Here is a 23,382-nt window from a genome sequence, read left to right on the forward strand (position 1 = left end):
TATTGCAGCATTTTACAGACATGATTGGTCTCTAGCACCCTCTTCAGTTGGGAAATCCATGCGGGAAATTTGAGAGCATTAACATTTGGAAGTTTTAATTTCAAGTGCTGCTATTCTTCATTACTACATTTAGAACTCAGCACTGCCTTGTGAGAGGTACATCTGATAACTATGAAAATGTATTTGTGGCTGGGCATGGTGGCTTACACCTGTAATCCCAGCACTTTGGGAGGCTGAGGCAGTCAAATGGCTTGAGTCCAGAAGTTCAAGACCAGCCTGGGCAACATGGCGAAACCCTGTCTCTACAAAAAAAAAAAAATCTAAAAATTAGCCAGGTGTGGTGGCACGTACCTGTAGTCCCAGCTACTTGAGAGGCTGAGACAGGAGGATTGTTTAAGCACAGGAGTTGGAGGTAGCAATGAGCTGAGATCACACCACTGCACTCCAGCCTGGGTGACAGTGAGAGACCCTGTCTCAAAAAGAAAGAAAAAGAAAAAAAAGATTTGTAAAACTACCTTGTCAGCTTGGACTTTGAGTTCCAGTCTTCTAGATTGCTTTCTGATTACCACGTTTAATTATAGGATATGACAAACTTACGTATACATCCTTCTTAAGGATTTCATTGATATACTTTGGGTAAATGAAATTAGTCAATCTAACATTTAGTGAACTATAAGACTTATGTAAGGCAGAGAAGAACCTGCAGAAATTGTCTTTTTGTGCTCTTAAAAAGTACTATGTATACACATATTTCTAAGCCAGAATTATAAGAAGAAATGGGGCCGGGTGCAGTGGCTTACGCCTGTAATCCCAGCACTTTGGGAGGCTGAGGCAGGTGGATCACCTGAGGTCAAGAGTTCGAGACCAGCCTGGCCAACATGGTGAAACCCCGTCTCTACTAAAAATACAAAAAAATTAGCCAGGCGTGGTGGTGGTCACCTGTGATCCTAGCTACTCGGAAGGCTGAGGCAGGAGAACTGCCTGAACCCAGGAGGCGGAGGTTGCAGTGAGCTGAGATCACGTCATTGCACTCCAGCCTGGGCAACAAAGCCGGACTCCATCTCAAAAAAAAAAAAGAAGAAATGGAACTATTTAAGTGTTTTCTTTTATGAAGCTGGCCACATGCAAAGGTAGCTTTTAAAAACCAAGCACCAAGCATTGATTTTTAATGTGAAATATGGGCAAACGTATAGCACTAACATTTAAATCACCAGTGAAGTTTGTCAATTTTGTGTTCTCTGATTTATCAACTAAAGGGGAAATTCATGAAACTTTTAGTGAAATCTAAACCATTTTTTCTTTAACAGTAATATAATGAATGCATTAAAAACTTTGAGCTGTGGGCTGTACTTAGATGTAGACATGCTTTTCTGATGAAATATAATTATATTCTCTGAGGAATAAGATGTCTAAAACTAAGCCCATATGTCTAGTATCAAATTGAAAAGTAGCAGTGTGTACTTAGTCACTGTGAGAGCCTTTCCAGAGGCTCTGCCAAGAGGCCAGTTCTTCTCCCACCTGCTCCCGTCTTACCCAGCACCAGTTGACATTATTAGCCATCGTAAGCAATTTCCCCTTGTTTTTTTTTTCTGACCTAGTAGTAAATATTTGCTAACAGAGAAGGAAAACAGTGTTCTTGATGCTGGAGCCAAATAGCTAAGGAAAAAGCATGGATTTTTCTATTTGAACACTGAAAAGAACATCTCATACCTATTTATTCTAATGAAACTTTCATTAGGAAATGGAACTGAATTATTGGCCGGGCACGGTGGCTCATGCCTATAATCCCAGCACTTTGGGAGGCTGAGGCAGGTGGATCACAAGGTCAGGAGTTTGAGACCAGCCTGGCCAACATGGTGAAACTCCATCTCTACTAAAAATACAAAAATTAGCTGGGCGTGGTGGCATGCACCCGTAATCCTAGCTACTTGGGAGGCTGAGGCAGGGGAATCGCTTGAACCCGGGAGGTGGAGATTGCAGTGAGCCAAGATCGTGCCACTGCACTCCAGCCTGGGCACCAGAGCAAGGCTCCGTCTCAAAAAAAAAAAAAAATTATTAACGCTATAGATTTATACAAATTGGATTTTTTTTTTTTTTTGAGATTCTGTCACCCAGGCTAGAGTACAGTGGTGTGATCACAGCTCACTGCAGCCTTGAATTCTTAGGTTCAAGCAATCCTCCCACCTCAGCCTCCCAAAGTGTTGGGAGATTTCTCCAGATTGAAGTTTTTAAAAACAGTGTTATTGGCCGGGCACAGTGGCATGTGCCTGTAGTCCCAGCTACTCAGGAGGCTGAGGCAGAAGAATCACTTGAACCCAGAAGGTGGAGGTTGCTGTGAGCTGAGATTGCACCACTGCACTCCAGCCTGGGTGACAGAGCAAGACTCCATCTCAAAAAACAAAACAAAAAAACAAACAAAAAGAGTGTTATTGAGGTATAATTCACATACTATGTAGTTCACATATTTCAAGTGTACAATTCAATGGTTTTTAGTATATTAATTTTTAACCTGTAATAAATATATACCTAACATAGAATTTGCCATTTTAACCGTTTAAAAATGTATAATTCAGTGGTATTCATTAAATTCACAACATCCTACAACCATTACCACTACTTCCAAAATCTGTTCATCACTCGGCTGTAGCTATCAAGCATTAACCATTCCCCCTCTCCAGCGCTACAAGTTGGATTTTTATTTATAGTATGATATCTATAGAGTAGGTTAATTTAGGGGATGCCCAGTGTGTCCCAGCTCACCTGAGGGATAGGTACATTCCTTCTCACTCTGGCAGGGATTCTTACCTGACTGGGGCAGCGGGTGGCGGGCTGGGCAGGGACAGGTTTCTACATCAGAATCTCTGGAGTCGGGATTTGAGCACAGCTGTCTTCATGGTTCTAATCTGATATGTACACTCCCTTGGGGGAAGTAGACTCATCTCTATATACTAGTTTAACAGTCACTATTCTAACATAACACATCCCCCCACTGTAATTAAAGATCACAGATCACTAGACTAGGAAAAGAAAAAAATTAGGGCTAGAATTTGACTCCTACTTCAGGGCTTTTCAACGTGAGCAGTTTAATAAATTTGTTTTGAACATTCAACAAAAGGGTTACAGGCTATATCGGCAATTCTCGAGTCTATTGTGTACCTCTATGATAGCCAACATTTCAGACACTTAAACAACAAAATGGCTTATAGTTTATACTGCATTCTGCATTTCCAAGTGGTAAGAGATTTAACATCAGATCCATTCTATACTGGACCTGGAATAATCTTTTTTATTTTAAACAGAGTCTCGCTCTGTCACCAGGTGGGAATGTAGTGGCGGGATTTCAGCTCACTGCAACTTCTGCCTCCCAGATTCGAGCAATTCTCCTGCCTCAGCCTCCCAGGTAGCTGGGATTACAGGCACCCACCACCATGCCCGGTTGTATTTTTAGTAGAGATGGGGTTTCACCACATTGCCAGGATGGTCTTGATCTCCTGACCTCGTGATCCGCCCGCCTTGGCCTCCCAGAGTGCTAGGATTACAGGCGTGAACCACCATACCCAACATATATATATATATATATATATATATATATATATTTTTTTTTTTTTTTTTTTTTTTTTTTTTGAGACAGTCTCACTCTGTCACCCAGGCTGGAGTGCATTGGTGTGATCTTGGCTCACCGCAATCTCCGCTTCCCAGGTTCAAGCAATTCTCCTGCCTCAGCCTCCCAAGTAGCTGGGACCAAAGGCGACGTGCCACCATGCCTGGGTAATTTTTGTACTTTTAGTAGAGACGGAGTTTCACCATGTTGGCCAGGCTGGTCTTGAACTCCTGACCTCAAGTGATCCACCCACCTCGGCCTCCCAAAGTGTTGGGATTACAGGCATGAGCCACTGCGCCTGGCCTGGACCTGGAATCTAATAAATCATTATATTGGGAGGGGCACAAATAGGATACAGTAAGTGAAGATGCCTTGCAGAATTAGAGTTGTAGGACATTTTAATGTCTGTAAAATTTATATACAGAAAAATGTGTCTATCTTTCATATGCTCTTATTCATGTATATAATAGACCTAATTAGTACTGTTCTTTCTCTTTTTATAACTCATACTTTTCTCTTTTTATAACTCCTGTAATTTTCTCTTCTTTTTGTTTTGTCTGTGGCTAACCTGTACCTAGAACTCAGTGGTTGGAAGTAGCAGAGAAGGGTGCAGTTCTCTGCCTGAGATAGTGTGTGAAGGTAGAACATTCTCTTTCAATGAACTTTCATAGCATGGAGCCATCTCATTATACCCCTTGCTCATGTTATTTCTGCTGATTGTAACAGTTAATAAGTACTTAAGAGCCAGTATTCATTTTGTTTTAATGGTATAATATGTCTGTTTACATCAAACGTGTCCTCAGTATTTAAAGCATTATGTATGAAGAAAATTATCCCACTGATATAAAATTATGGGATAATTCTCCATAATTTTTATCATGAAAATAAAGTGGTTTTCTGAATCTACAACTAGAGGTATGTCAAAGTGGGCAACGTCTCCACCCCTACTTAGAAATTTAGATAGAAGGAAATGGATAGTGGCTCTGACATTTCATGGTAACATTTAGTTATAGCCGAGTCTTAGAGGTCCTTTTCCACCTTCTCACAAGCCTGGAGGTGCCGCTTCTTGAGTTTAGTCTTGGTCATGTTTGTTGCATGCTCCGCGTGTGTATAGATGGGAGGTGGCCTGCCTCACTGGCCAAAATGCCGTGCATCGTCCTCCCTTTCCTCCCCCGCCACTTTGACTGGCATGTTGGTACACATTTCCTCATTGTCTTGAATAGTTCCATTCCATGTTCTCCAGTTCCCAGATATTCTAGGATATTATTACTTTATGCCCCAGAATTGTCTATCTTGTGCTGTTTAAGGGTATAACTACATATTGATAAACTAAAGGTAGGTTAAAATAATTTTAGATGCAAGATGAGGTTCTTCCAAAAAAATTGCTAACTTGGGGTTGGAAAAAATGTAGTCATTGAACATTTAAGAATCTTTATGTATGGTAAAGTGGTAAAACCCTAAAGCATAACCACTTTCTCCAACCCCAGTTTTTAAAAGGGGGAAGGTAATTTTTCCAGTGTAAGAAAAAATGAAATAGAATTCAGATGTATTATGTACATCATGCCCTTAACATCACTCCAGAGTTGGGAGGGGCTTTTTAAGCCTAAAACTTTTAAGAAAGGCTACTTATTAAGCATATTCTCTGCTAAGAGAAATAGCTTTTCTCGTTTCTATATTCCTCAGGCCCATATGCTGTCCTGTTTCCAAGTTTCAGTGGGTCTGGGGTTATTAATGAATTAATAGTCTTCATTCCTCACTGCCTGACACCATGAAGGGCAGCTCTGGGATTGAAGGGACTCAGCTGACCAGGGCTTTGCCCTTGTCCTTCAGATGCAGCACCTGAGGTCCACTGCGATGCCTAGCCCATCCCCTTATGCTTGGGATTTGCAGCTGCTCCAGCAGCAAGCCTGTCTGATGGTGCCCAGGGAGCAGTTTCTGCAGCTTCAACACCAGCTGCTGCAGGCAGAAAGGATAAACCAGCACCTGCAGGAGGAACTTGAAAACAGGACCTCCGAAACCAACACACCACAGGTATGAAGGTCTCTCTTCTCTAGTAGATCACCTGTTAATCACCTGTTACTTTTACTTGTTTAGTTGAAAGTTATACCAGTTCAAAGGTGGAGAGAAAGAACCTAAATCTGATGGCACACACCTGTAGTCCCAGCAACTTGGGAGGCTGAGACGGGAGGATCGCTTGAGGCCAGAGGTTCAAGGCTGCAGTGAGCTACGATCATGCGTGTAAATAGCCACTGCACTCCAGCCTGGGCATCATAGCAAGACCCCATCTCTTAAATTTAAAAAACAAAACAAAATCACAATCCTAAATCTTCTTTCAGAGAGTTATATTTTACTTGTATGACAAATCCATAGAACTGCAGTGCTACTTTTGAGCTCTCAGCTTCTAAGCTGAGTCATTTAGTGTTCTGTAATAGACGATTTGCCCATTTGTAATAGGCGATGAAGTATCAGGATCACTTAAACATAGCGCACAATTGGCCTAATGTTCCCATCCCATGCCAAAAATATTACAAAATTTAAACGTGGCTAGGATATGCTCTACTAACAAAGTAAAGTACACTGAGCTTTCCTGTGCCAGAGCCGGGCAGCCTGCTGCATCCCATGAAAATCACAAGTGATGACTTTTCACAACAAATAGAGTATGTAGTCAGTGACATCTTGCTAGTTGACATAGTTCATAAAACTATTTAAGAAAATAAAAATCTTCTCATTTGTTTGCGTTAGCATGATCCCAGCTTACCACCACATCCAATCTTAGGTTTTCAAGTATGCAGAGTTATTTCTCTTTAGTGCTTCATTCATCATCCTTTCTCAGAAGTTTCTTAACTCTTGGGGCTTGCCTATGTAGTTAATTCAGAACTAGGAATAAAATAGAAAGTCCTTCTTTGTGGAATTCTACATTAATCCTTTCTGGTTTGCATGTGCTTGTGTGTTCAGATACCTTGTCTCTCAATTAATGCTTGATAAGGAATTTCCCATCTCTTATTTGAATCCCCTCAGAGTGGCTTTGCAAAGTCACATTCTCCCTGGAACTCTACATAGGAACAGGTCTGTTTCTTCTACTATCCATCTATGCTTAATTACGAAGTACTCCTACCACTTGTCAGTTCTAATAAACTTTTCCCTCTACATACGTACCTATGCTGTATTTCTAATAAACTTTAGAAGGTTTTTGTCTTATGAGCTTTAAAATCTGTTTTTGGAAGCTTTATACATACCTCTTCAACTTCCCAATATTAAAGTTCTTAAATTGTGGCAGTGGAGTGTTAGATGCTTTAACTCTGCAGTATATAATTGAACTACAAAACTTTGATCTCAGTTTTTAGTGGACCTTCTAACCAAATGATCCGCCAAGATTCTACTCATTGCTCTCTTACACACTATTTTCAAAGCCTGCTGTTTCCAACCCACCCACCAATGTTAAAAAATATCCTTTTCCTCCAATTCCTTCAGGATTAGACAAAAACTAAGATTTTTGAAAGAAAAAAAAAATCCTCCAACCAGATGACAGGGTGGACTGCTTATTACTCCCACCAGAATGCTACTGCAGGCTCTCCACTTTCCCGCTGCTGAGCTGACACTAATTTTAAGAATACAGAATATTGTTAAATCTGCACGTTTCTGTGTGTGGAGTGATGTGATCGCTTCTGCATTTTGTGTTGCTTTGCTTGCCTATGTAGTGTTAATGTGTGTGCTTTTAAAAATTGTTTGCATTGTAGATGTGTGAATTTAGACTCCCCCTAAAAACTCATCCTGACATGAGGGTGAAGTGTACCACTTGCCTTCTTTCTCTAGGCCTTGCTACCGGAGCAGCGAGCAGTGCACGCAGATTCCTACAGAAGGATTGGGCACCTGTGAAAACTGGGCTGCTATTGATGGCATTTCTTACCATGGCAGACAGACGCACACACCCACCCATGCACACACACCACACACAGAAACATAAGCTAAGCTATGTTGGAATTAAGTGCTCTTTTAAATTATTTTGTTATTTTTACTGTTAAACTTTGCAGTATTATGTCTCTTATTTATGTAGAAATGACAGATCTTGTGAATCAAATTCACAAACATCAGCTTGTTACAAATCATTTTATTTATACCCTTTAAAGAGTGTGGATTTAAGATTATTGAAAGGATGTAGTCTATATATTTTCTCATTCCATATGTTGTAACTATTTTTAACAAAAGGTACTACTTTTATATATGGAATTTGAAGAAAACCAGGGGTATTTATACTGTTTTGTATAAGATGTATAAATCTTTTTGACAGGAAATTTTTGATGAAACAATAAAATAAATTTTAAGTATATGACTGCCTTTGTTTTTCCTATTTTCCGACTCTTTTGCCAACTCTATGTTCTTTGAATTATCTATTTTTTTTGTTTTGCTTTGTTGTTGGGCAAATAGACATCAGACATTTTATATTTATGTTTGAACTTTAAAAAGCTATTTTTTTTTTTTTTTTAATATAGGGCTTTTCAAAAGCTAGATGTCCTCCAGGCCCAATTTTTTGTAACTTACTTCCTACATTAGACCTTTGCCTATTACAATTTTTATCCTCAGGATAGTTACCACATGATTTAGGGTTTCTTTTGTGATTAAATGTTACTACTTAGTATCCAAACAGATGGTAGCCTTTGACTCATGTTTGGTCATTCTGCATGTCTTTTAAAGTATGTCTTAACCACCATCAGCTGTTAACACCTTTATGAAATCTGAAATTCCTTATGGGGACATTTTGGTGGACTGCAGAGGGATGGGGGTTGCATTCTAATAAGTCAATTGCATTCTAATCTCTCTAGGTCTCTCTCCTCTACAAAACCCACTTACTCCTTAACCCATCACCGTCGTGAGAGAACAGATTTTTCATTTTCAATCTGCTCTGATAGTAAACCTATCTTCCAATCCAGATGTGTGCTTCACATTTACAAGTGGGAAACAGATGACTAGAAAAATTGGCAGGAAGAGGCTATTATGAAGAAAGAAACACTTACCACCCTCACAGTCATCAGCCACTTCAAAGGAAAAACAGACATGCATATTGCAAGCTGATTGGATATGTTAGGAAACCTTGAATATATTCAGTGCTTGTTTTGTTGTTGAGAGACCCACAACATTGCAGAGACCCAGATCACAGATGGGAGGCTGATAACTATCTTCTAAGTTACCTTGGATGTCCATTTTACTAGAGGTACCCACAGGTATTAAATTATGGGTTTTCAGAATTTTGCTTTATATCGGGGGATGATGGTAACACAGGCAAGATTCTTTTGATTTTTCAATCTGATCCTTTCTCTGATAGGGTTACTCTTCGGACATATGCAATCCATGCAGGGCTCAAAACTCTCATTTCATGAGAAATCCATCCTTCCTGTTACAAAGGCAAAACATTTGCCGTCCTTTCTCTAGGCATCTTGTGGGGAAAATAAACCAGTGTTTTCAGTGCGACATGATTTTCGAATAATACACTTTTCTTCCCTTCAGGGAAACCAGGAACAACTGGTAACTGTCATGGAGGAACGAATGATAGAAGTTGAACAGAAACTGAAACTAGTGAAAAGGCTTCTTCAAGAGAAAGTGAATCAGCTCAAAGAACAAGTGAGCCTCCCTGGTCATCTCTGTTCACCCACATCACATTCCAGCTTTAACTCCAGTTTTACATCCCTTTATTGCCATTAACTCGTTAACTTATGTTGTCTAATAAAGGCAAATTCTATTATAAATGTCTGTAAGAACTTAGGATTTGCTCTCCCTCATACCACCCCAAAAAATATGAACTCTGTATTTTTTCCAAAGCTCTGTTTAAGGCGTGTTTGTCCACAATTTAAAAGTGTAAATCTTTGTTAACATGATTCACATGGACCTAAGATTTTAAAGATCAAAAAAAATCTGTTGATTCACATGGACCTAAAGCATGTACATTCACATACTTTAGGTCCATGTGAATCAACAGATTTTTCTCTGCCCAAGACAGGAAATATTCCTATTTAAATTGAAAAATGATATTGGTTAAAAAAATAGGGGGATAATAAATGGAACTTTACCTTTCCTGTTCCCAACAGCTTATGAAAACCTCAAAAAGTATCTTATTGTTACAGCTAAACTCCAAAAACATATACATACTTTGAATTAGAATCTAGACCCCAGATTCCAAGACCACTAAACAGCCTGTTCCTTTTCACCTGCTGGTGGCAGATGTGGCCTTGGTGTTTAGAAATTAGTTGTGCATCCACTGAAGAGACAAGCAGAAAGTACTGCCCTCTGGGAGAGTGTTACAGCCTCTCTGGAAACTGAGATGAACATGTGGGGTGGGGGGCAGAAATGCCCAACCTAGTTCTTTAGATACTTAAAACCTAAGAATAACAACCCCAAGAGAGGGTCTGAATTCAGCTGTAGACAGCAACTTTTGGTTGTCCTGTTTCTTAATACAGAGGGAAGAAAAAGTCCCATTCAGTGAGCATTTATCCATTCAGTTCTTCACATATTCAAGCATTCAACACATAGTTACTGTGAGCCAGGTCCTGCTGTGGGCACATGGATACAACAGTGAATAAAGCCCCTGCCCATATAGAATGCACTTACAAGGTGCCAAGCATTTGGCAAAATGGTAGGTTCAGAAATAAGTGGGATCCGTCCTGTTTTCAGTAGAGGGGAACACAAGAGAAGAGATATTTGATCCAACCCAGGAGTTTAAAGAAAGCTTCTTGAAGACCTCTTCAGCTGCATCTTGAGAGTTAAGATTTCAACTAGTTAAGAAAGTGTAGGGAAGGACATCCTAGGCTGTGGGAACGTCATGGGTTATGACCACCTGTGGGGTGTGGACACGTATAAACACTTCAGCATTGCCAGTTCACACTGTCCTGGGAGAGGCAGGAGGAGAGCCTAGAGAGGAAGGGGAAACAGGACAGTAGGCCTCCAGTGCTGAGCCAAGAAAGAAGCTTGATTTTTATTCTATCGGCGATGAAGAACCATCAAAGTGTTTTTTAAGGAAAGGAAGGGAGGGAGGAAGGAACAAAAAGTTGTATTAGGGAAGTTCAACAGAAAATAGGTTCTGAAATGTTATGTGACGTCTGCCAGTCATCTAGGTTCTGAACTTGAGAGTGCTGTCATCCTTATCCCTGCCCTTTGAAATGCTAATAGGTTGTTAAGCTACTCTTTAGTTACTCTTCATTCTCATAAACCTTTATACTTTTAGATGCCCTACTTGAAATTGGGTGTAAAATGAACACTTAAAAGGTAACATGGGAAGGGGGACTGGAAAATATTAACCAGAACAACAATGAGTATCCCAAGGCTGCTAACAAGTTTTCCCACCCCAACCTAGACCATATATTCTAACTATAAAGATTAGACTAGACAAGGCCCCCATGCAAAACAAAACAAACAAAACAAAGACAGTTCAGGAGAAGTAACTGCCCAAATCTTATCTCTGTTATAATACATGAGCTAAATTTTAAAATAATCAGTGGGTTGTAGTTATGAATGTTAAGTTCAAGCATCTGTTGTTACAAGCAGAGTTAAACAGTCCACACCTGACACCTCAGGAATTTAAGTTATAAAAGTATTTGATATTTTTAAAGAATAAATAAAGAAATAATGCCTATCTAGGTAGAAAAAAACTTTTGTTTTGGTGCCATCTAATATTAATCTGTTCTATTAGTAACTTACATAAATATCTCATGCAAAGAAATAGCTTGGAAAAAGTGGATTTGTTCCAATGGTGTCCTGGATGCCAAGTCTGATGTTAAAGCTATATTGTAAAATAAAAGAATGTAATTAGAAGAAGTGATTTGCCTTTATGAGACAACTGTCCTTATGTCAGACCTTAAACTGAAGGTTTAAGAAGAGTTACAGAAATGGAGTCAAGATGTTTCTGGTTCTGTTTCTAGCTCTGCAAGAACACTAAGGCAGACGCAGTGGTGAAGGACTTGTATGTTGAAAATGCCCAGTTGTTGAAAGCTCTGGAAGTAACTGAACAGCGACAGAAAACAGCAGAGAAGAAAAATTACCTCCTGGAGGAGAAGATTGCCAGCCTCAGTAATATAGTTAGGAACCTGACACCAGCGCCATTGACTTCTACACCTCCTTTGAGATCATAGCCAAACCAAAGGGTACACTCATATTTGTGCACTTTACTGAAATAGATGAACATTTCAGTAGGTTCTCAAAGTTAAAATTAAGCCTAACCTAAAACTGCCAGCAACAGAACTGGAGTTTCCATTTATCATAATTAGTTTTTCTAAATAGATCCTTATGGGAGTTTGAAAATACTCACATATTTCACTAAATTATTCCCAAGATTTGAATTTATTTTAAAATTCTAATAGCCACCAAGAATGTGGACTTATGAAAACAATTCAAGAACCTAAAAAATACCAGTTTTGAATGAGTTTTTATGGTTTTGGTTGTTTTTTTTTTAATTATTACAAATCTATGTGTAAAGTCTAGATATTTAAAGTTTGAGATCTGATGAGAATGGTTGTTATAAACTTTATTTTAAAACCAAATTTAGGTGTTCTTACATATTTAAATACTGGAAAGTCATTGTAATAGTTTTGGTTCTTTGAATTGGTACACAATTAATTGGTAGAGTATAATTGGTTAGGAGGCAGGGCTTATTAAGTGGTTATTAACCACTGAGGTCAGACAAACCCAAATCTGTAGAATTCTCACCTTCTAACACCTGTGACAGTATTACCACTCTTTTTGTATTATAGATTTAGAACTGATTTACTCAATTGCACTCTTAACTAATGTTGAAAGCTTACTTGCTTTAAACAGCCTTTTCTTCTTTCTCTTAAAAGTTTCATTTGGGAAGCTGGTCTTCTAAGAAATGGATAAAGCCACGTAATTAAAGCAGTTGAACTATAGGGAAAGCACTGAACAAACCACTTTGGAGTAAATAGCTACTCTTAGAAACGAGGGATGAGCAGACCATGTAGGTTTTCTGTCTCTCAAATCTTGGAGTTCATGAATTTACTTGAGGTTGCCTCAAGAACTCAGGGAACAATACAGTAAACTGTCTTCCTGAACTACTGTAGGGCCTCTCTAAGAATTTGAAATGTATAAACCATGTGACCTCATTTATTTGTCATATATTTACAGCCATAGTAGAATTTTTATTTCTACATTTTTAGTAAATTTAATATTCTGGGGAAAAAAAGGCCTTGATTTTAGGGTTAAAAACCTGACTTACAGAAGAGTTTATTGAATATAGGTCAGAATTTTCTGTGTTTCTCGTTCCTTCTATACCTCAAATCTGATTCTACGAATTTCTTACTGTGATAATCACTGGCATGCCACCTGAGGTCAAGGAGTGCCAAACAGGACTTTCCACTCATGCTCATGATCAAAAGTTTATAGAACAGTCAACACTTTAGATTCGGTAACCTTTTTTTCTTCCAATTATAATATCTGCTTCTAGCCACTTCCACCAGCAGTTGGTGGAAGACTTACTAGGTGCAGGGCACTATCCAAGCTCATCACAACAACCTGCTTGTTTTCATGAGACAATAATCCAAAAAGTTCGCTTTGATATATTCCTGGAGGGCCAAGCCCATCTATTTACAAAAGGTGTAACAGCAAAACCAAGCACTGCTTTATGGGCAGGAACACAAGAGAAAGCAAACTGCCCAAGAAGTCATCATGTCAGAAACTCAATCTCAACAAAATAATTTCCATCAGGGGACTTCAGGGTTTCTTGGGGCTTATGAGTCTCACCAGTCAACCCAGGAGGCCTACAAGAGCCTTAACAAGGCACTGTTTTTTGTGGGACTGGGAGTTCACATTGATGAAGCAGACCTTCGAATATTTTGCACAGCTCTTGTCAGAAAGCCCTGACTTCCCCCTAGATAAAGAGTTAATTTTAATCCTTCTCTAGAATTATACTTCAAAATATTTGACACCTGCTATCATGCCTTCTTTAGATCTTTCTTCTGCGGTGCAAACATTTCCAGTAAGTGTTTAACTACTTGTATGGCATTAGCTTTCACAGAAAATTGTTTCACTTAAAACTGTGGATTGGCCTAGGCTAAGGACAATAAACTAAGTACCTGTAGTGTATTTATGTGATATGTGTCAAGTTACTCAAGGTTATTGCTGTTGGAACTGAATAATAATATTTCCCAGATAGCTGGCCTTAGCATGTGATCACAGTTGTTGTATTTTGAATTTTTGTCTTTTATACTATGATAGGTGTAGGTTAATTTGTTTATTTCCTATAAATTTGTATTTATGTGTATATAAAATGTACAATGAATGTAAATATGACTTTCTGGAAAGTTTAGACTACATTTAGAATCTCTATTCAAAATCAAAATGCTGCTCAAATGAATTTAACCAACATCTAGGTGCTTAATTTCTCTTTTTATCCCACTTATAAGATTGGGAAAAAGATCAATATGAGAAATATCATACAGATACCTTAAATGTATACATTTGTGCAACAATTTTTGAGAAGGTGAGTGGCAATTTATAATTTAGTTGGCAATTTATAATAGAGCTTATAGCTTTTAAAAGACCTTTTAGACATTAAATGTAAACTTAAAATTATGTTTAGATCTTGTTTCAAACTTTACAATAGCACTCTTCCAAATATTAAGTTATATATTTTATAGGCATTTAGTTGCTTATTAAAAGCACTGATTTTTAAGCTTTTTGATTTAAGAACAATTATTTAAGATCGTCTCAGAAGATGGGATCTTCGTTTCAAGAAAAGGGACTCAAGTTTGCCTTTGTGATAATACGTTACATTAAGAAAAGGAAAATGTGGATAGTAAAACCCACCTCTCTCATCCTATTTTGCTCTCTTCTGCTTTTTAGAAGCCTGCACTTAAGCTCAGATTTGTGAAGGGAGAGTAGAAGGGGAGAAGTAGAACCACAGTGTTTTATTTATTTTTCTAAAACTCTTAATAAATCCAGATTTTTTAAATGGTTGTAAATGTGAATTCTTCCCAGAAATTTCAATGCATTGCATATTTAGCCTTCGGCATATTTTTCATGAGTAGATCATGAAGTCATAGGCTTCCAAGGCATAGGAAGAGATCTTACAGGTCTAGTATTTTAATAATGCACTAATACCCAGGGCAGATATTATGACAAACTGTTTCTTCTCTAAGGGTTTATGGCAGACTTTGCTTTTTTAACATGTGAGAAATGAATTTTTTATTTTGTGATTTCTGTGATTTCTTTTGCTGAGTGAAAGAAAAGAGAAATTGTTGCTATTGTCAGCATCTTAAAGGTATTTCCAGTCAAGGCAAGGCTAAGTGCTTTGTGATGGTATTAAGCAAGTCATGTTTTGAATGGATTACCTGTAGTGACTCATTGGAATGATATAATTATACAAGTAATGCCAAAAACCAAGTCAAAGCCTAATTAACCAAAGCACTCATTTAAAAATCATCACGTTTGGACCTATCTGGACCTCTCAGCACTGTAAAATCGTTTTGGTTTTGTGGCATATGAATAGCTGTTTAACAAATCAAAGTTAGCTTTTTGCTTCTCAGCTTTTTTGGGCAATACAAGTTAAGTTCTTAATGGGGAGACATTATCATGGCATGACTTAAGAGGACATTGGTTTTGTGAAGGAAAAACAGATTATCTAAAGCCATCTCTATATTTCTGTTCAGATAAAGATTAATGAGTTATGTGTTTATATCAGCTTTGTATATTTCATCTTAGCCATTCTATCCTAGAAAAATTTTAATGTGAGCTTAAGATGTAAACAAATAATTTTGCAAACATACCTTTTGTTTTCTATATGCCCTGACCTTTTAATAAAGTTTCAGTGTATTTATCATTGGTCTTTAGAATGATAGTATCAAAATATTTCACTAAACACATTCTACAAATGCAGAATCTCAGCCCGCACTCCAGACCTACTAAATCAGAATCTTCATTTTAAAGAGATTCTCCAAGTGATGTGTATAGGATTTAGAGCACTGGGACTCCATTTCTATTATAGAAGGATGACTTTCACACCAGCCAGTTTGGGGTCCCTGTATACTGTGGCAGTGCATAGTTTACCTGCAGAATCATGACTTAACCTTGGGCAAGGCCCTGTTTGTGATTTTGGGTGCTTCAAAGATGGCTTTATTTCATGTTGCCATCTTTAGGGGTGGCTCAGACTTTCTTAATTGAGCAGCTCATGAATGATGAGATAGATGCAGTTGGAAACACAAAAACAACCTAAAAGCATGTTAATATGCTGAACACTGAAATGTAGAATTGGAAATGTTGGCCAAACTAGACCCATCTCAGAGCCCTGTTTTATTTCATTTCGAAGCTTTTATACCAACCTCATACTGCCTTTACGTGGCAGGAGCTACCATTATTCCCATTTTATGGATGAGAAAATGGAAGCTTAGCAAACTCAAGGCCACACTGCCAGCTAAGTAGGGGACTTGGGACTAGAGGCTCAGGTTTGTCTGTGTTGCAATTGTGTTCTCAATTCCTACTTCTGGCAGAACTATCAGTGTTGGTTCAATGGCAACCATGTACACTGCACTCCAAAGAAAAGTACTTTGTAAAACATTCCTGCCATCTGTTTGCGGTGGAGTGGTAAGATTTACACAAAAGATTAGAAAATCTACATCCATACAGAAGATAATCAAGTGTTGATGGACTCTGTGCTATGAGCACCAAAATAAGATTAGTGTCAAATGGGTAAGGTCCTTAACCTAGCATTCAATATAATTCTGCACTTCACTGAGATTTGTGCAGCCTGTGTGTTTTGTAGTCTTACTTACTGTGCAAAATTACAAGAAGTAATTTTCTCACATGTACTTGATGTCCATCTTCCCCAAAATAATAGTTATGTTTTTGCTATAAGACTGGAATTCTCACCTAAATTATGTGAAATGTCTATTATATAATCCCCTGATCAAAAGGTTAAATTTCACCCAGAAGTGCTTTCTATTCTTCGTTTGGTTGCTTCACTTGCAAATCAGGAGACATGGCTAGTTTTGACAAAGACTTTTTTTTAAATTCCATATAAAGTTAAAATTCCAAAGCAGAGAACTGTATAACTAAATGAGTGAAATGTTGTAATGAGTAGGCAACAATGTAAAATAGAGCTGGATACCCTTATATTAAAATGGTATTTAATTCTGAAAAAGGATTACATGGGATATGCTTTACTAGTTAAGGGAAAGTAGACAGCTCTTAACAGTGCTTACAGCCTAGATGAACATTTACCAATCATTTTTCTTTCCTGTTTGGAGGCATATCTGTCTTCAAGATCAAGCAATAAATAAGTACTAACCCTGTGCCAGGTACTAACAGGTTATCTAGTATTTTAATACTATGAACAATAAAAGGGACTCTTTAAAAAGTGTCAGTGTCAAAAAAAAAAAAAAAAAAAAAAAAAGATGTGACAGTGTTCCAAATTAAAGGAGTCTAAGTAGACATGATAACTAAATGCAGTACCTAATCCTAGACTAGATTCTGTGTCGGAGAAGAAAATGTAAAGCAGGTGGTCCCCAGCCTCCTGGGCATTAGGAACCAGGCCACACAGGAGGTGAGCAGCAGGTGACCCAAGCAAAACTTCATCTGTATTTACAGCCATTCCCCATATCTCCCATTAGCGCATGACCTCTGCCTCCTGTCTTATCAGCCGTGGCATTAGATTCTCATAGGAGCGCAAACCTTATTGTGAACTGCACATGCAAGGGATCTAGGTTGCGCACTCCTTAGGAGAATCTAATGCCTGATGATCTGTCACTGTCTCCCATGACCCCCAGATGGGACCGTCTAGTTGCAGGAAAACAAGCTCAGAGCTTCCTCCAAGTCTACATTATGGTGAATTATATAATTATTTCATTATATATTACAATGTAATAATAGAAATAAGGTGCACAACAAACGTAATACATTTGAATCATCCCAAAACCATCCATCCCCTTTTAACCCTGGTCCATGGGAAATTGTCTTCCACAAAACCAGATCCTGGTGCCAAAGAGGTTGGGGACCACTGCTATAAAGGACATTGAAGTTACTGACGGAATATGGATAGTAGCTTAGAAAACAGTATTATATCAATATTAAATATACGGAAGTTACTGCATTTATGTAAAAGTATCTTCTACAAAAGTATACACTGGTGTATTTAGGAATAGAGACTATGATATATGCAACTTACTCTTTTTTTTTCTCTTCTTTTTTGAGACGGAGTCTCACTCTGTCGCCCAGGCTGGAGGGCAGTGGCACAATCTCGGCTCACTGCAACCTCCGCCTCCCGGGTTCACGCCATTCTCCTGCCTCAGCCTCCCAAGTAGCTGGGACTACAGGCACCCGCCACCACGCCCGGCTATTTTTTTGTATTTTTAGTAGAGACGGGGTTTCACTGTGTTAGCCAGAATGGTCTTGCTCTCCTGACCTCGTGATGCGCCCGCCTCGGCCTCCCACAGTGCTGAGATTACAGGCGTGAGCCACCGTGCCTGGCCGATATATGCAACTTATTCTTAAATGACCCAAACAAAATTACCCAGGCATGTGCACACACGTGTGAGGGAGAATGTGAGAGAATGAAAGAAATAAGGCAATGAAGCAAGGATTATTTGTATTATCATTGTAACCCTATTTGTAAGTTTGAAATGATTTCCAATTAAAATGTTTGAAGTGTTATGGATAAAAAAAATATACTAAGTGTGGTGTCAGGCACCTTAACCTTCCTTGCCCTTGTAGCTACTCTGAAGAATAAATGGTATTCTGAGCAAAAACTCACTAGAAACCATTTATGCTAGCCTAACCATACACCTATAGTTTATTATGAAAAGTTCAGCACTGGCCAGGCGCAGTGGCTCACACCCGTAATCTCAGCACTTTGGGAGGCCGAGGCAGATGGATCACAAGGTTAGGAGATTTGAGACCATCCTGACTAACACGGTGAAACCCTGTCTCTACTAAAAATACAAAAATTAGCCAGGCATGGTGGTGCACGCCTGTAATCTCCCAGCTACTCAGGAGGCTGAGTCAGGAGAATTGCTTGAACCTGGGAGGCAGAGGTTGCAGTGAGCCAAGATCACATCATTGCACTCTAGCCTGGGTGACAGAATGAGATTCCGTCTCAGAAAAAAAAAAAAAAAAAGAAAAGTACCATATTCAGTGCTGTCTAGTGACGAGTGTGGTCACTCATCTTAGCACTATTTCTCATATCATTCCTTCTTTTGTCCTTCTCTCTCCCCACCCCTTTGTCCTGATTCCTATGTATTCTCCAGATACCACATGTAAAGGTTCAACCGTGTCCATGCAAGTCACAGTGGGTATAAAAAATGCTACCCACCATATCTTAAGTGGTACGACCTAGTAGCAACTTAAAATATTTCCAGTAAAGGCCAAAGTAAGGATTTAAATTTTATACTAAGGTCATGCATAAATTAAAGAAGTTCCATTGAACTTTTCCAAGTTGTCTTCCTTACCCTCAAATACTGGTGTGGGAGCACCTCTGTGCTCATGGAAGCACCCTGTGAATTCCCAGTTGAAGCAGGTACTACTCTATAAGTAACTGCCTACTGACCATTCTGACCTCCACTAGACTAAGATTTTCTCAAGACAAGAACTGATGTCTTATTCAGCATGGTATTATTCCCAGTTCCCAACTTGATGCTGGAAACAGAATTGGTGCTCAAATATTCATTATGTGAATGGAAGAGTGTACATTTCTATTCTGAGTTTGTCTTCCTCAAGTGGCACTCATAGGAGAATATGTGTGCTAATTGTTTTCTGTATATGATTTAATAGTGTTCTTTGTTTTTTTTTTTTGGAAACAGTGCCTTGGTCTGTCAACCAGGCTGGGGTACAGTGGTACAATTGCAGCTCACTGAACCTCAAATTTCCAGACTCGAGCAATTCTCCCACTAAGCCTGCAGAGTAGCTGGGACTACAGGCATGTACCACCATGCCCAGCTAATTTTTAAAATTTTTGTAGAGACAATTTCTCACTATGTTACCCAGGCTGGTCTCAAACTCCTGGCCTCAAGAAATCCTCCTGCCTTGGCCTCTCAAAGCACGAGGATTACAGGCATGAGCCACCGACCCTTCTTTATTTCTATCCTCCTTCTTACTAGACAGGCTCAAACTCCCAGGCTCAAGTGAGTCTCCCACTTCAGCCTCCCATGTAGCTGGAACTATAGGCACCCACAACATCATCCAAGTAAAATGGAGGCAAGGTAAGAATGAAGGTCACTTTAAAACAATCCATTAAAAGCTTCCCCCAAAATGTAAAATTATTTTACATCTTCCTGAATTCAAGAATGATACACATTTTCAAAGAATATTCAAGCTTTTCTCTAAAAAGTAAAGATTACTCAAATCCTAGGCCCTAGTGGTAATCACTGTTAACACTAGTGAACACTTTTCTAGACATAGTTTTATGCTTATAACATATACAATGTTATAGAAGTGACAGTATGCACATATATGCACACATACATATGGTTTGCTTCACAACTCTCATAGAAGAAACATCACATTAGTTTGGGTTTTTTTGTTTTGTTTTGTTTTAAGACTGAGTCTTGCTCTGTCACCAGACTGGAGGGCAGTGGCACGATCTTGGCTCAGTGCAACCTCTGCTTCCCGGGTTCAAGTGACTCTCCTGCCTCAGCCTCCTGAGTAGCTGGGACTACAGGTGCGTGGCACCACACCCAGCTAGTTTTTGTATTTTTAGTAGAGATGGGGTTTCACCATGTTGGCCAGGATGGTCTCAATCTCCTGACCTCACAATCCACCCACCTTGGCTTCCCAAAGTGCTGGGATTACAGGTGTGAGCCACCACACCCAGCCCACATTAGTTTTCTTAATGTAAATCTGGCTTTGAGCTCTTCACTCTGGTGTCAATGAGCTGTCCAATACTGGTCATGATTGAATGGTCCTTCTCTTTAAGATTGTAAAGGGTCCCAACTACTGACCTTTTAGCTACTGCCCCATTTTACCCCTATTTATTGAAGAGTTTAGTACTTAAATCATCTTCAACAACTATTTGTTATTATAATCGGTGACTTCAATTCCTACATAAACAAGGGTCCAGAAGAGGTAAAGAGTTGAGGTGGCAGGCCAGGCACAATGGCTCATGCCTGTAATCCCAGCACTTTGGGAGGCCAAGGTGGGTGGATCATGAGGTCAGGAGTTCAAGACCAGCCTGGCCAATAAGGTGAAACCCTGTCTCTACTAAAAATACAAAAATTAGCCAGGTGTGGTGGCAGGCGCCTATAGTCCCAGCTACTCGGGAGGCTGAGGCAGGAGAATCTCCTGAACCCGGGAGGCAGAGGTTACAGTGAGCGGAGATCGTGCCTGGGCAACAGAGTGAGACTCTGTCTCCAAAAAAAAAAAAAAAAAAGTTGAGCCAGCAAAGGTTGACAGTTCTTTTGAGAAGCAGGGTTGTGAAAGGAAGGAGAAAGGGCGGGAGATAGAGGGAGTATGCTCTGAAAGGAAGACTGGGGTTATGTAATGGTTTTGTTTTAAGAGATGGGGTCTCACTCTGTCACCCAGGCTGGAGTGTAGTGGCACAATCATGGCTCACTGCAGGCTCAAACTCCCAGGCTCAAGTGAGTCTCCCACCTCAGCCTCCCATGTAGCTGGAACTATAGGCACCCACAACATCATCCAAGTAAGTTTTTCAGCTGGGGGCAGTAGCTCACACCTGTAATTCCAGCAAGTTGGGAGACTGAGGCAGGAGGATCATTTGAGGTTAGGATTTTGGAACCAGCCTGACCAACATGATAAAACCCCATCTCTAGTAAAAATACAAAAATAAATTAGCCAGGCATGGTTGCATGTGCCTGTAGTCCCAGCTACTCAGGAGGCTGAGGCAGGATAATCACCTGAACCTCGGAGGCAGAGGCTGCAGTGAGCAGAGACTGCACCACTGCGCTCCAGCCTGGGTAACAGAATAAGACTCTGTCTCAAAAATATATATATAAGTTAAGTGTTTTTGTAGAAACAGGGTCTTGCTATGTTGCCCAGTCTGGTCTCAAACTCCTGGCCTCAAGTAATCCTCCTGTGTCAGCCTCCCAAAGCACTAGGATTACACGCATGAGCTACCATGTCCGGCTGACTATTGTTTAAAATAGGAGAGACTTTAGTTTAAATGCTGTGAGAAGGTGCCAGTGGAAAGGGGAATGACATATACAATATTCACAATAAAAGGAGAAAATGGCAAGAAGATTGGGGGTACATTGGGTAGAGGTTTAGGGGAGGAGCACAGATTAAGCTCAACAAAGAAGGCAGCAAGAACCAGAGGTGGATGTGGGCAGGTGGTTGATGTGTATGAAAAGTAGTAGGGGCAGTGTTTGGGAGTAAAGACTTTTTGAAGTGGAGATGCTAAAGTAGGTTTGTTGGAAATGTTTTTTCTTAATGACGGTCAAAAAGTAGAATATTTAAAATAAGCAATTCTGAGGTAGTTCACATAATGGTGAAGTAGGTAAAAGAAAAAGATCACAAGACATTAGAAAAAAATCAATGATCTGAAAGTCCAAGATTTGGGATTGCCTTTCCCTGACCCCTGCCCCCATCATTTCATCAAATCTGCACTTGCCAAGGTCACCATGAACCTCTTAAAGTTGCCCCACTCCAACCTGCTCTCCCCACAAAGCCTCCAAAATAGGATTCTTCTAAAACAAGACCGAATGTCACATTCCTGTTTAAGAACACCCCATGTCCTCAAGTCTCCATTCTTTTTTAAATTGACAAATAAAAATTGTACATATATATCCTATACAATATGTTTTAAAATACATATACATGGCCGGGCGTGGTGGCTCACACCTGTAATCCCAGCACTTTGGGAGGCCGAGGCGGGCAGATCACGAGGTCAGGAGATCAAGACCATTCTGGCTGATACGGCAAAATCCCCCCTCTACTAAAAATACAAAAAAAATTAGCCAGGCCTGGTGGCGGGCACCTGTAGTCCCAGCTACTCAGGAGGCTGAGGCAGGAGAATGGCGTGAACCCAGGAGGCGGAGCTTGCAGTGAGCTGAGATGGCACCACTGCACCCCAGCCTGGGTGACAGAGCAAGACTCCATCTCCAAAAAAGAAAAAAAAAAAAGATACTTTCCCAAGATGGTTGAATAGGAACAGCTCCAGTCTACAGCTCCCAGCGTGAGTGGCACAGAAGACGGGTGATTTCTGCATTTCTGCTTGAGGTACCGGGTTCATCTCACTAGGGAGTGCCAAACAGTGGGTGCAGGATAGTCAGTGCAGCGCACGGTGCGTGAGCCGAAGCAGGGCGAGGCATTGCCTCACTCCGGAAGCACAAGGGGTCAGGGAGTTCCCTTTCCTAGTCAAAGAAAGGGGTAAGAGACGGCACCTGGAAAATCGGGTCACTCCCACCCTAATATTGCGCTTTTCCAACCGGCTTGGAAAATGGCACACCAGGAGATTGTGTCCCGCACCTGGCTCAGAGGGTCCTATGCCCACAAAGTCTCACTGATTGCTAGCACAGCAGTCTGAGATCAAACTGCAAGGTGGCAGCGAGGCTGAGGGAGGGGTGCCCGCCATTGCCCAGGCTTGCTTAGGTAAACAAAGCAGCCAGGAAGCTCGAACTGGGTAGAGCCCATCACAGCTCAAGGAGGCCTGCCTGCCTCTGTAGGCTCCACCTCTGGGAGCAGGGCACACACAAACAAAAATTCAGCAGGAACCTCTGCAGACTTAAATGTCCCTGTCTGACTGACAGCTTTGAAGAGAGTACTGGTTCTCCCAGCATGCAGCTGCAGATCTGAGAACAGACAGACTGCCTCCTAAAGTGGGTCCCTGACCCCCGAGCAGCCTA

The 23,382-nt window shown here is 40.0% G+C and overlaps 1 protein-coding gene across 10 annotated transcripts in view; it reads left to right on the plus strand.

Moving 5' to 3' along the window:
- Positions 1–15,426, plus strand: part of NIN (ninein) — a 114,298-nt gene extending 98,872 nt beyond the window's left edge. For 5 of the 10 annotated variants that reach the window (XM_055289392.2, XM_063644571.1, XM_055289397.2 and 2 more), the window contains 3 exons: positions 5,432–5,632; positions 9,104–9,217; positions 11,509–15,426. In XM_055289392.2, the coding sequence (XP_055145367.1) occupies positions 5,432–5,632; positions 9,104–9,217; positions 11,509–11,718 (525 nt within the window). In that variant the 3' untranslated portion in view covers positions 11,719–15,426. The other 5 variants (XM_063644572.1, XM_063644573.1, XM_055289390.2 and 2 more) reach the window with 4 other exon arrangements.
- Positions 15,427–23,382: the final 7,956 nt, after the last annotated feature.

The sequence above is a fragment of the Symphalangus syndactylus genome, chromosome 8, assembly GCF_028878055.3.
Source record: "Symphalangus syndactylus isolate Jambi chromosome 8, NHGRI_mSymSyn1-v2.1_pri, whole genome shotgun sequence".
NCBI classification, from domain to species: Eukaryota; Metazoa; Chordata; class Mammalia; order Primates; family Hylobatidae; genus Symphalangus; species Symphalangus syndactylus.